At 42.6% G+C, this 13604-nt stretch overlaps 1 protein-coding gene across 7 annotated transcripts in view; it reads right to left on the bottom strand.

Annotated features, from left to right (window-relative positions):
• The window catches only part of MAP7 (microtubule associated protein 7), a 243559-nt gene that overhangs the window by 107922 nt on the left and 122033 nt on the right, over positions 1 to 13604 (bottom strand). For all 7 annotated transcript variants that reach the window (XM_033937512.1, XM_033937511.1, XM_033937509.1 and 4 more), the window contains exons 5-6: positions 9566 to 9683; positions 4250 to 4360 (exon numbers count right to left, since the gene is read on the bottom strand). In XM_033937512.1, the coding sequence (XP_033793403.1) occupies positions 4250 to 4360; positions 9566 to 9683 (229 nt within the window). The remainder of the gene's footprint in view (positions 1 to 4249; positions 4361 to 9565; positions 9684 to 13604) is intronic.

Here is a 13604-nt window from a genome sequence, read left to right as displayed (position 1 = left end):
GAATCCCCCCTAACCCACGGGACTCACATGGGGATGGAAGACTTTGGAAGCAGGGTTCGTCCATTTAATATAATGGACACGTCAGCCTTAGTAAAAGAGGGAGTTTATAAGTTAATTACCTGAACAGAAAACAAAAAAAGGGTTCCACCAAAGAGATTCCACAAGGAAAACAGCAGGGCAAACACAAAAGAAACTGTGGAATTGATGATCCTGTCAGAAGTAATTGCTGCTTTTTATGGGGAAGGGCGGAGATGGAGGTAATTCCTTGCGGGAATGGGTGGGGACGGAGAGGATCCTGGCGGGGACGGGCGGGGATGGGTGGGATTTCTGTCCCTGCTCAACTCTCTACTCCAAAGCTGCAATCAGCTGATCGGGGTTTCCCCTGCCAGCTCTGAAGCCGCTGATTGGGGCTCCCCCTGCCAGCACCAGCTTCGAAAAAGCTTGACTCTGTTGTTTCCTTTAGCAGTCCATAAATAATTAATGGAAGAGCCAATCAGGTCCCATATAAAAAAAGAACCAGAAAATTAGAAAGTTCTTGAACATGGACCATGGAAAAAGTCAATGCCACTGATCTATCTACTCAAAAGAGCTAGACTGTGCAATAATACCAACCAGCTAAACTAAGCAGCTGGAACAATTTGGGTGACTTGGAAAACTGTACAAAAGAGATGTGCAGAGAAGTCAAGTCATTGAAGCAGTTATGTACTGTGGGCGAAGAGGAAGTAGATGCTGTAAAAACTAGGAGGGGATTACTAAAATCACTTTAAAACAATCTCTCACATGGATCTGAACAAAACAGTTGACTCACTATGCCCATCAGGCTCAATCTGAGACCCCTGCCCAACAAATCTACTGATATCTGCTAAAGAAGCTTTCCAAAACTCTCCCCCCTAATCAATAAGTCACTAACATCTGGAAAAGTACCTGCGACCTGGAAAATTGAAATGGTCCGTCTTATCCTAACGCAGACCCATAATCAACTAAGCAACTTCAGACCAGTCTCACACCTTCCATTTATATCGAAGATCCTAGAAAAAGTTGTTCTACAGCATATACAAGACTTTACACACAGCCCAAAAGCTCTATCAATCTACCAATCGGGATTCAGGAAATTCCATAGTACTGAAACAGTCCTATTAGACATTATTGACGATTGTTGGAAATTCCTCGATGAGGGAGAAGATGGCCTGCTTATTCTCCTTGACCTAAGCGCTACCTTTGATACCATTGACCACACTCTCCTCATCTCCAGACATACCGACATTGGCATCTGTGGCACGGCATTACGCTGGTTCTCATTCCTAAAGAACAGATCTCAGAGTGTACTGCTAGAATCGCACCTATCACATCCTAAACCACTCAAATATGGCATGTCTCAAGGCGCTTTACTATCGCTGCTGCTCTTCAACTTATACATCAGACCAGTGCTCGTCACTGGATCAAAATACAACATCAAATTCACTCATTCGCAAATGATATTCAACTCTACCTTCCACTAAGTATGAACCGGGACACCCAAATAAAAAACTACAATGCTGCCTTTCAGAAATCAAAAACTGAATGACAACGAACAAACTTCAACTAAATGCATCCAAAACCGAACTACTCTATATTCACAAGAAAAAAATGCACCCACCTGGAATAATACAATCCTCAAAGCTAAGGATCAAGTACGCAGCTTTGGAATCACCCTAGATGCAGACCTATCACTAACAAGTCATGTCTCACAGGTAGTATCGACCTCTTTCTACTACCTGCACCAACTATGGAAAATTTGTCCATACTGCTCAAAAGGAGAATTCACCCAACTGCTCTATGCCTATGTCTTATCACGCATGGACTACTGCAACATGCTGCTAATTGGACTATCTGCAATAAACCTACAAAGACCTCAATGTCTACAAAATGTAGTAGCTCGCCTACTGAAGAATCTGTCTATTTGCGACCCCGTCACTCTGGCTGCTCTACGCTGGCTACCCATCTGGAAACGTTGCATCTTTAAAATTCTTACAGTAGCTTTCAAATTCTTCGACAGAATGGACCCATCTTACATGGCAAAAAAACTAACAATCTATATCCCCAACAGACCCCTGTGATCACAAGCCGAGAGAAGATTGTCCACCCCACCGGCACGAACCCTCCTTCTGGAAAGTGTCCGCAAACACTCCTACTCATGATCCTACCCATACTCACACTTCCTACCCAAATTATGGAACGCAATCCTGCCAACCATCAGATCACTGACAGGTTTACTAAACTTCAGGAAAGCGATATAAACCCACCTTTTTACCTGACTCTCTTAAACACACCCCTAACCTATTTTTACCCTAGCAAAGTTATACTGGCTCACTGAATGTGCCCTCCACTTGACTTATAGGTGTAACTAAGTCTCTATTTGCACACTTGGTTCTAAACTATGCAAGATCTTATCTCCCTATTACATGTACCTACACCAAGAGTGCCTTAAAACTGTCCTATACTTTGAATGTATTGTATTTCTAGCTGCTATACTTATAGGGTTTATCATTTGCCATGCTACTGTGGCTTAGCTCCCAAAACATGTATTCAGTCCTCAATGCGGTTCATTGGAATTATCTCTCTGTTGCTGTTCATCCTTTTAATCTGTTGTTCTGTATATCATATAAGTGAATTGTTGCCCATCGTTTGCCATGCTACCATGCTCAGTTCCCAAAACAGGTACAAAGGAATTTCTCACTGTTGCTGTTCATCTTTTTAATCTGTTGTTCTGTATATCTGCTATATGTGAAGTTGTAACTTTATTGCTAACCTTCTAATGTATATGTTAACTTCTAGGAGGATGGGCTAGAAAACCAACTAAATAAATAAATGTATTAAATAAATAAATACTGAAGGGGAGAGAGGTGCCTTAGCAGAAGACCCGCAAGAAGCACATTGCAGTAACCTAGGCAAGAGGTGACGAGAGTGTGGATGAGGGTTTTGACAGCATGTTCAGAAGGAGAGGCCAGATTTTAGTGATGTTGTGTAGAAAGAAGCAATAAGTTTTGGTGATCTGTTGGATATGTGAAGACAAGAAGAAAGGTAAGTTGAAGAAGGTTGCAAGTCGACAAGACAGGGAGGATGAGAGAGTTATCTACTGAAATAGAGAACAGAGGAAGGGGAGAAGCGGGTTTGGGAGGAAAGATAAAGAGCTCAGTCGTGGCCATGTTTAATTTTACATGGTGGCGAGACATCCAAGTAGTAATGTCAGACAGGCGGGCTGAGACTCAGGTTTGGATGCCCACAGAAATTTTGGGCATAGAGATGTAGATTTCCAAGTCATCGGCATAGAGATGGTACTGTAAACCATGGGAGGAAATCAGAGTGCCAAGGGAGGAAGTGTAGATGAAAAAATAGAAGTCCCAGGTCCAAGCCCTAAGGTACACCAACCAATAACGGAATGGCAGTGGAAGAGGATCCTCCATAGCATATGCTAAAGGTGAGATGAGAAGATAGGAAGAGAACCGAGAGATAACAGAACTCTAGAAACCAAGCAAGGACAGCGCATCAATGAGTAAGTGGTGATCTATGGTGTCAAACGTTGCAGACTATTCAAGGAGGATGGGGATTGAGTAGAGGTCTTTGGATTTGGACAGGAGCAGATCATTGGAGGCTAGCAAGGGTGGTTTCTGTAGAATGGAGAGGGCAAAAGCCTGATTGAAGGGGGTCAAGAACAGCTCGAGACAAAAGATAATCAAGACAACGATGCAAGGAGCCTGGATAGATAGGGGAGGAGGTAGACGAGGCAATAATTGGAGGGGCAGGTAGGATCCAGCAATGTTTTTTGGAGGAGCAGCATAACTATGGTATGTTTGAAGGCATTGAGTACAGTTGCAGTAGAGAACAATAAGTTGAGGATATGGCAGATAGCACGGATGACATTTAGGAAAGATGGTGATCAGCAGATGAGTGGGGATGGGATCAAAGGAACAGGTGGTGCATTTGGAGGAGGAGAGAAGATGTGAAAATTCTTCCTCTGTGATTTCTGAGAAAGAAAAAAAGGCGGAAAGGGTCAACAGAGGGTTGGCAGGGTGGACAAGAGGAGGGAGAGACGGTAGTGATTCGATCGAGAACTCAAGGTTAATCTTGTGAACCTTGTCGGAGAAACATTTAGTTTTATGCATGGAGTGTTCTGGTAGGGGTTAGTAGCATTCTTTTCATATGGGTGTCCTGTTATAAATAGCTCCAAAATGTCCTCAAATTTTTTTTAAAAATGTTCTCATCACTGTACCTCTGTCTGGAGAATTAAGTAATGTTGCAGATGAGGAAGAGAGCCGCTTGTTAATGACTGGATCAACATGTTTTGAAAGATTCACTGTTGATACTGATCTCCTTTCTGGATCTAAAACAAATAGGAATAATATTACAGATCACATATTATCAGAGCAGCTTAATTCCGAAAAGGAAATAATCACTATGAGGGTAATCTTTAATAGTATTTCCATGGGTTTAATGCACTGTACCCATGAAAATGACTTTTCATAAAACTGTCCACCCAAAGTATGAGTGAATTTGCTTGCATATAAGCCTGTATGCATGCAAGCTTATGTTAACTGAGCAGAAGCATTCCCAGGGACAGGGCCTACACTTGCCCATATACTCTTTAAATTTGACCATATGCACATTATTTAACCCTGAAAATTAGAGCATAGGAAAGAACAGATGTAAATATAAACATATAGCTAACCATGTGGAAATTTTCTAAGTGGCGGTATTGACATAATCTACTTTGAAAATCCAGCAATTTTCACAGAGAAAAATACTTTTTAAATGTGCAGGCAGTTACAAAATTACATCCTATAATTACTTCCTGCTTGCCATTTAACATGGCAAAACGCATTAAAGCTCCTACTGGCGCCTAAATAAAAGGCACCAGAATCACATCTACAAAGGCACGTTATGCCTTTATGGGCGTGGATAATGCCGGAAGTGGTGCTAGGTGCTAAAAAGCACCTACATAGGTGCTATTCACAACACAGATAGGTTTCATAAATGTAGGCCTGGAAAACCCTGGCCTACATTTCCAGCACCAATCTTTCCCGGAGGTGCAGTTGCGTGATTGACATGTGATCAGTGGCCACTCTTTACACGGCCTTTGATATTGGCACCGTATAGAGAATCTGGCCCTTAGTGGTAGAACACCTGCAAACAGGAAAGTGTGTAAGTTTTGTGATTCACTGCACAACTGTCATTCAGGAACACTATCACAAGCAGCTGTAATCAGCAACACAGATTGGACTCCATAGCTCAGTGTTATCTTCATATAAAAAGGAGGCAGGAAACACAAAACAATCAAATAAAAAACAGAACACCATGAACAGGCAAAAAAGAGTGAACATGTTTCCTTTTAATGAAGATCAAGATGAAAAGGAATTGGCTAACTCACCTGATCCTTGGGGAGAAGAAGTCTAAAGAGATGAGGCAAATCTACAGATTGATAAATAAATAATGGACATCAGTATGAGCCCTTCGTACATAAACGAACATAGAACTCTGGCTCAGGCGATATCTCAAGAGGTGACCAGCACCAGACCACAGTCTAATTGAGAATTGCCTCATACATCATGTAGTCCATATGTGTCTAAAAATGTAAACTGTATTATACAACCTCCCAAAACTGGATAGACCTTTTCTCACCAAGATCCTTTTAATGAAACCATACTTTTGTGCTTTTTTAAAAAAAATGTTATCATAAAGCACAGATCTGTGACAGCAAGGCCTAAAGACTGACCCCTCGCCTTTCAAATCCCTGTCAGAAAGATCCACCAGATCCTGGTCAGCCTCTGCCAATGACCCTGAGGCACCCTGGAAGCCCAAACCCCCTTGCGTGACCCCTGACTCACTGCTAGACCACATATGAGGATCTTGGCTACCCACATCAAATTAACAAATTCAGGAGAAAAGGCTTTACTAGGCATCACCAAGTCCCCTTTAGGATGGGCTGGGCCAAGAATTGGTTGAGTGGAAGGCAAAAGAGGGTAGTGTTCAATGGAGATAGCTCTGAGGAAAGGGATGTTACCAGTGGTATACCTCAAGATTCTGTTCTTAGGTCTGTTCTTTTTAACATTTTTATAAGCGATATTGCTGAAGGGCTCTCAGATAAGATTTGCCTCTTTGCAGATGATACCAAAATCTGCAATAGAGTAGACACCCTGGATGGTGTGAATAACATGAAGAAAGACCTAGCAAAGCTTGAAGAATGGTCTGAAATTTGGCAGCTAAAAGTCCACTTTGATGTTTCGTAGCCGCCTGTCCCAAAACTACTATCACCCTCTGCACATTCCAAACTGTCTGACGAGCCTGAACAAACCCCACTTGGTCAGGATGGATGATCCCAGGTAACAGAGGAGCCAAATGCTGGGCCAAGATTTTAGCATTAATTTCACCTCAAAGTTAATCAACGATATAGGCCGGCAAGAGTCCATAAGCGAGGGATCCTTCCCAGGTTTTGGTGATATAATAATGGTAGATAAATTAGCATGTAAATAGAAAGGATCCCCACTGCAGGACCCAGGCAAAATATGCCTCCAACAGTAGGGAGATATGGTCTTACAACAATTACAAAATTCGGCTGAGAGGCCATTGGGTTCTGGGGCTTTTTGTAAAGGAACCTGCCAGATAGTGTCCCTAATTTCCGCCCCTGATAGAGGGGTATGCAGCCCCTATTCTTCATCCATGCGCAAGACTGGGACCTGCAATGAGGTCAGATATGACCCAACCTGTTTTGTAGGGAACACCGGAGACTTATATAAATGTTCATAGTTCTTAGCAAACTCCTCACTAATCATGTCGCAATGCCTTACACATCTGAGGACCACCATGTGAGCAAGTCAATCTGGACAACAACGCTCCCGTACAATTACCGAATCTATAGAAGTAATGTTTGTAATAGTAATCCGATCGAATGATGCGCTCGTGTACCTTAGAATTAATATGATCTTTAACATATAACAGTACACTCCCTCCTTTTCTTCCTACCCTGTCTTTCCTGAACAGATTATAGCCCGGTATAACCACATCCCCGTCATGGTTTTCCGTGAACCATGTCTCCGTGATCACCACTATATCCAACTCACTTCTTCCATCACTGCTTCTAGATCCAGAATCTTGTTTCCTATACATCGAGCGTTAGTATATACTGCTTTCCTATCCGTGTAGAAGTATTCACTAATTTACTTACCTGAAGGCTTATATTCACCCGGGGACTTTGATTACCCTGCCTCATCACTTCTAGTTTAAATTCCTCTTCAATAGATTAGCCAGCCTGCCACCGAAGACACTTCTTTCCTGCTTTGATAGATGTATACCATTCCTGCTCAGAAGCCCTTAGAAAATCATCCCATGGTCCAGGAAGCCAAAATGCTATCGACGACCCCATCCACATAGCCATCCATTCATCTCCAGGATGCAGGCTTCTCTGACCTGGCCCTTACTCTTCACAGGGAGGATGGGCGAGAATACCACCTTCATACCTGACTGCTTCACCTTCTCTCCCAGAGCCACGAAGTCACTTTTGATATGTTCGCAGGGGTACCTAGCAGTTTCATTAGTGCCAACGTAGATGAGCAGCATTGGATAATAGTCATCAGGCTTGATGAGTCTTGGCAAAATCTCCATAACATCTTGGATTTTGGCACCAGGGAGACAGCATACTTCCCGGGACATCATGTCTGGTCTGCAGATGGACGCTTCTGTACCCCTAAGAAGGGAATCACCAACCACCACTACCTTAAGCCTCCTAGTGGTCATAGATCCAGCAATTTTGGAGATTTCAAGCTTTGGTCCTTCCTCTCCCTGGGATGCTCTCATCCTTCACTTCCAGAGTAGCATACTGGTTCTTCGGCTCAAGGGTGGGGGTGGAGTCACAGTACCAATCTTGCAGGGTTCCATAACCTAAGTCCAGCTGTCTTCCCTCAGCACAGCCTCTTCTTCTCCACTACTGGAAATATTTGACGCCTCATGAACCATTTCATTGATGTATCTCTCATTCTCATGGATGCTTCTCAGTCTTGCCACCTCCTCTCTCAGTTCTTTTACTTCCTTCATGAGGGATTCAAGCTGAATACAGTTTGCACATGGAACCACTCCCTCTGCCTGGGTAATATTTTCTGTCTGCACAGATACAGAAGCTGTAACCTGAGCAGCAGCTTTGGTGACACGATGTTTCCCAGCCATACTGTGGTTGCAGAAGTACTTACACCTGAAAGAAAAAAAGAAAGAACATAAAGTCCTACCAAAGCAATGCCCTGTTCCTGGTTGGCTAAAGAGTCAAAAAAGCTCTTTAGCCAACCAGGGAATTAACCTCAAGGGTTACCTGTAGAGTCTGATCTCTAAGAAAGTCCTTGGAGCTTAATCTCAAACTAAGAGGCTGAAACCATCCAGAGGTCTCTCCTCAAGGAGCACTTTTCAGTTAGGATGAGAGGATTCGCACCCCCATGAAATATAGCGCACTTGGCCTGACTTTAAGAGTTTTCCAGGCCTCTCTCCCATTTACTACTCCCCAAAGTCTCAAAAAGATCCTAAACAGATCCAAAGAAGCTTTTTAGTCAACAGCTCTATTCTCAAGCAAATATATTCAAATTATATATGCAGTTCACAGGTTGCTGTGAAAACTATCTTTAATACTGAGCCTCTACAACCTCTCTCTTAGAACCAGGCTTACTGAGGGTTAGGCACTAGTCCAGCATTCCTCCCCTCAAGGGTCACCTGTGGAGTCTGATCTCTAAAAAAGTCCTCAGAGTTCAGTCTCACCATGACATGTGCTCTTAAGGTGTTGCAGCCTGCCTTAGCTCTAAGCAGTTGCTGGATCTAGGAGAAGAATCTGTGCCTCAATCATCCAGTCCTCCAATGCTGAGATCCTCGAGCTGCCAGACGGCCTGAAGTTGGACTGAACCTCAACTCCCGCGTAACTGCATATGCAAAGGGGGGGGGGAGACAAAAACACAGCTGGCACCCTGAAGAGCTCCACTGAGCTCTCTGTGGATGCCTAACAGCCTGCGCTCAAGCCCTTGCAATTCAGTAGGTGAGCTAAGCTACTAGAGATATGAACCCCGAGCTCCACAAAGTTTTCTGCAGGCTGGTCAGACAGGTCCCCAAGGGATTAACCTGCTGGCTGCAGACCCCAGTCTGCTTCATCTCTATACAGGCAGAGCTTACCCCCATACTGAGGAGCTCTGGAGCACCGATAATCGTAAAAACATGAAAAAATACTGAAAATAATAAAGAAATATACAGAATGACACCTTCTGGCTCACGTTCAGAAGGAAAAACTGAAGGGGGCAACAAAGCCCTCTGAAGAAGGAGGAGGAGTTGAAAACCTAGAATGGATTCCTTCTGCATGGCTTGCAAGCATGGGGAGAATACCCTACTATCCAGAAAGACACACCCATTGCACTAGAAATGTAATTAGACAAGATGCTATGGGTAGGATTAGAAGCTGAACATATGTTTTAATATGTATATTTCACTGGTTCTTTGCTGGCCAACTAATTTAATATGAAGGTTACAGTTTAGGATTTGGCACACATAAGGCTCTTGTTCTTTATACCTGAACTGTTAATGTTTATATTGCTCTGCATGGCTCCTCCCCAGGACCACCTGTTTAGCTTTTGTCTTGGCTTCTGACTTTTCTCCATTGTGCGTCGTACAACAGCTTCATGCCGTTCCTTCAGAGAAATCAGAATCAGGTATCAATTATTTTATACAAACTGAACTTCAGTGCTGATAAACTCTTTTCCCCTTTCTAATTCTGTATGTCTCAATTGCAATTTTAGCCAGAACAAAATATAAACAATCCTCTTAAAAAACTAAGGGGCCCATTTACTAAAGCTTAGTGTGCACTAACACCCAGATTCTGTAACCGATGCCCAAGTTGGCAGCAGCCTAAAAAAGCAACTGCCAATCGCATGCCAATCATTCGAGAGCGCCAGTTACAGAATTGCACCTGATTCAGCCAAGATAGACAGCTGAAATGTAGGCCCAGAAAACCCTAGCCTACATTTCAGATCAGCTGAGCTGGCAGCGGCGGACAGAGGAGCCCCCAACCAGCAGGAGGGATGCCCACTCCCTCCTTCCAGACTCTGGAAACACTCCCACCGCGATATGTAGGGGAGGTGCTCACTTCCTCCTGCCACAAGCCCTTCTCACAATCCCTTCCCCTACCCCACAATAGGCAAGAGGGATGCCCATTTGTTCTTGCCGCCACCATTGCCCACCCCCCAACAAGAGGGATGCCCACTTCCTCTCACCACCTCCCCCAGACAACCAAACTAACCCCTTGCAGCAGGAGGGATGCCCACTCCCTCGCGCCACCATTGTCCCCCCCCTCAACAACACCCCTGTATCCCTTGCAACCCCTCCCCCCGCTCCCCTCATAAATGAGGAACGAAGGCCTGCCAGAGGGATGATTATTCAAACCAGCTGGCAGGTCAGCCTTTTCAAAATGGTGGTGCATCCTGGGAAGGGAGAGGCCTAAGACTCCTTTACCCAGTGTATCCCAGAATACATTGGGTTGGGGGCCTAATGCCCTGAGCCAATCAGGGCCTTAGGCTCCTCGCCGGTGCATTCCAGGATGCACCAGGAAGGGGAGGGCCCACCATTTTGAAGAGGTGGGCCTGCTGGCTGGAGGAAGTAGGCATCTCTCCAGGCGGCTTTCATTCCACAGGTATGGAGGGGGGTGTTGGGGGAAAAGGGCGATGGCAGCGGGAAGGGATTGGGTAACCCTCTTGCTGCAGGGGGGAGTTTGGTTGTCGAGAGAGGCGGGCGACAGCAGCAGGAGGGAGTGGGCATCCCTCCACCTGCTGGGGGGAGGGTAGTTTGATTGTCAGGGGAAGGGGGGTAGGATGTGGCTTCAGGGAGCCCTGCAGGCCCAGCTGATCGGGGGTGGGGATTTCCCTGCCGAGATCAGCTTATAGCAGCTGCGATATAGTGGCAAAGATAGGTGGCTGAAATGTAGGCCAGGGTTTACAAGCCTACATTTCAACTGCCTATCTGGGAGTGAATCGTGGCTAGGTAGCCACTTTAGCCTGCCTAACGCCATTTCTGGAATTGGCCATGCCTACTTTGGCATTCTGTGGCATAAAACTGCTACCTAGCCACGATTCCTGCCGCCTTTTATTTAGGTGTCAATAGGTAATTCAACACTGCTATGTTTTGCCTTTTCTGACAGTGTTTTTCAATTAACTTAGGGATTAGCAGAGCGTCTACCGATACCTAAGTTTAGGCAATGGTTATAGAATTTCCCCCTAAGTGCCACATGATCCATAGTTATAAAATAGAGAATGTAGATTTTAGTGTGCTTTAACGGAATTAGATCACACTAAGCTTTAGTAAAAGGGGCGCCTAAAACAACCCAGCTACTTCCAGCATTCAATGGTGAGGATTTCCATTCGAATGTGCACAATGGCAAATAAAAAAATTGTCTATCCTGATTGTTTAAAGTACATTTAATTTAATGTTGCATTTATAACCTACTTAATCAGTCCATTAGCTCAAGGTGATATCAAAGATTTAAATATTTAAATACACATTTATAAACAGGCAAACAATTAATACCAAATATCAACACGATCTAAGATGTCTCAAAATTACTACCTCAAATCATAGTATTTATTAAATAACCATTTTTAAAAATATATGACAGTGGTTTCTTAAAAACAAAAAAAGTTATTTTAAATGTGTGTAGTCAGGTGAAAATAAGTCAAAATGCATTCACAATGTACTTTATTAGATAAAATTAAAAACAGTGAGTCAAATAGAAATACGGGTGTACATAATAAACAGTCAAAGCCAAAACACACCCTCCAACCTTGCACCAAAAATGTTAATTTTTTAACAATGAAGACGGGCCTCAGAGACCTTAAATTCAGGCAGTGAGTGGACTGCTAGAAATACATAATATGTCTTCATTATCAACATTTAATTACATCTACATATTCTATTGTATGGAAAAAGCAAAATTGCTCACCTGTAGCAGATATTCTCTGAGGACAGGAGAGCTCATATTACCAGAAATGGGTACAAGTCGATCCAATTTTCACTCCGTCAAAAATTACAAAGACGGGATCAAACTTTAAACAATCGTTCTGAAATCGCTACCAAGAATCACTGATTCTATTTTATTAAGAACATGGAGCACTGGTCTTGACTTTGGGGCCGCCGCATGAGCGGACTGCTGGGCAGGATGGACCACTGGTCTGACCCAGCAGCAGCAATTCTTATGTTCTTATAGAATTGAGAAAATGAGGATTGTATGGCTTGTTTTACTTGATCTTGCATCAAGGAACCATTGGATTCCTGATTAAGACTCATAATCTGATCTTTTAAAACAACAGGAACATCATAGAAAGTGACTGAGGACGGAAAAACTGGATCATTACATCCATCTGTGCCAGATTTGAAGCTAGTCCATTCATAAAAACATAAGAATATCCCTACTGGGTCAGATCAATTGCCCATCTATTTATTTATTTAAAAAATTTCTAACCTGCCTAGACCTAAGTGACTTACAAAAATATAAACATAATAGTCATGTAAACAACATACAAATAAATAAATAAACATACAGTATATGACATTTTCAATCAGTTGTTTCAGTAATTTCTTAAATTTTCGAATATCAGATAGCAACCTCAGCTGTCCTGTCAGATTATTACATAATAAAATACCTTCAACTGATATTATGGATGTTCTCAATTCACCTGTTGATAATCACAACTTTCCCTCTGATCGTAATGATCTAGATGGCTGATAAAGCCTCATCAATTGTGTTAGATACTGAGGGATCTTATAGTGAATGACTTTTAAAGTTAATACCAGAACCTTGAAAACAATGTGATATTTGACAAGTAACCAGTGGAGTTTTCTCAAACTTAGTGTACCATGTTCAAATCTGTTCCCATCACATGTCAAATGTGCAGCCACATTTCGAATTACTCAAAGCTCTGGGCCATGATGACAAAAGCCTAAATAAAGGGCATTACAATAAACCAAACCGTAACCTGAAAGCAATAACCGCATTTGAAAAATGCAGATTTCACCACTGCCAATACCTGATCTTTCATACTTAATGTCACATCCAACCAGATAGCCAAAATCTTCTACTTCCAGCAATGGCCAATTAAGGTCACAAGAATTGGCAAAATCCTAAAATAGTAACAAGATTCCATACTACCAATCTCAGAGATAAGTTATTTTCTCCAAATAAGATTACTATCAAATGAGGCATCAAATAAAAAGAAAAACTATGAGTAATCATCATCATTATAAATCCTATAATAAACACCAAGCTTTTGCAATATCTAACAGAGAAATGTAAGATACAGATTGAAAAGAAAAGTGGAACTGCAAGGCACTCTTGTATTCAAAGCGTAAGTATCTGAACAAGATTCATTCATTTTTGCCTGTGTAAAGCATTCAGTCAAGAAGATGAAATCAAAAACTGATGAAACATCAAGTCATAAAACTGTAAAAATGCTGAATCACATCTACAATAAGAGAGTCAGTGTCCTGGAAGCCTTCCCAAAACCATATTGATATATCTACTCAAGTGTTTATTTTTTATAAACTACATTTAAAAGTTGAGTTTA

This window comes from Geotrypetes seraphini, chromosome 3, assembly GCF_902459505.1.
Source record: "Geotrypetes seraphini chromosome 3, aGeoSer1.1, whole genome shotgun sequence".
Taxonomy (NCBI): Eukaryota; Metazoa; Chordata; class Amphibia; order Gymnophiona; family Dermophiidae; genus Geotrypetes; species Geotrypetes seraphini.
The sequence above is the reverse complement of the archived record's forward strand: the minus strand, read 5'-3'. Positions and strand labels throughout refer to the sequence as shown.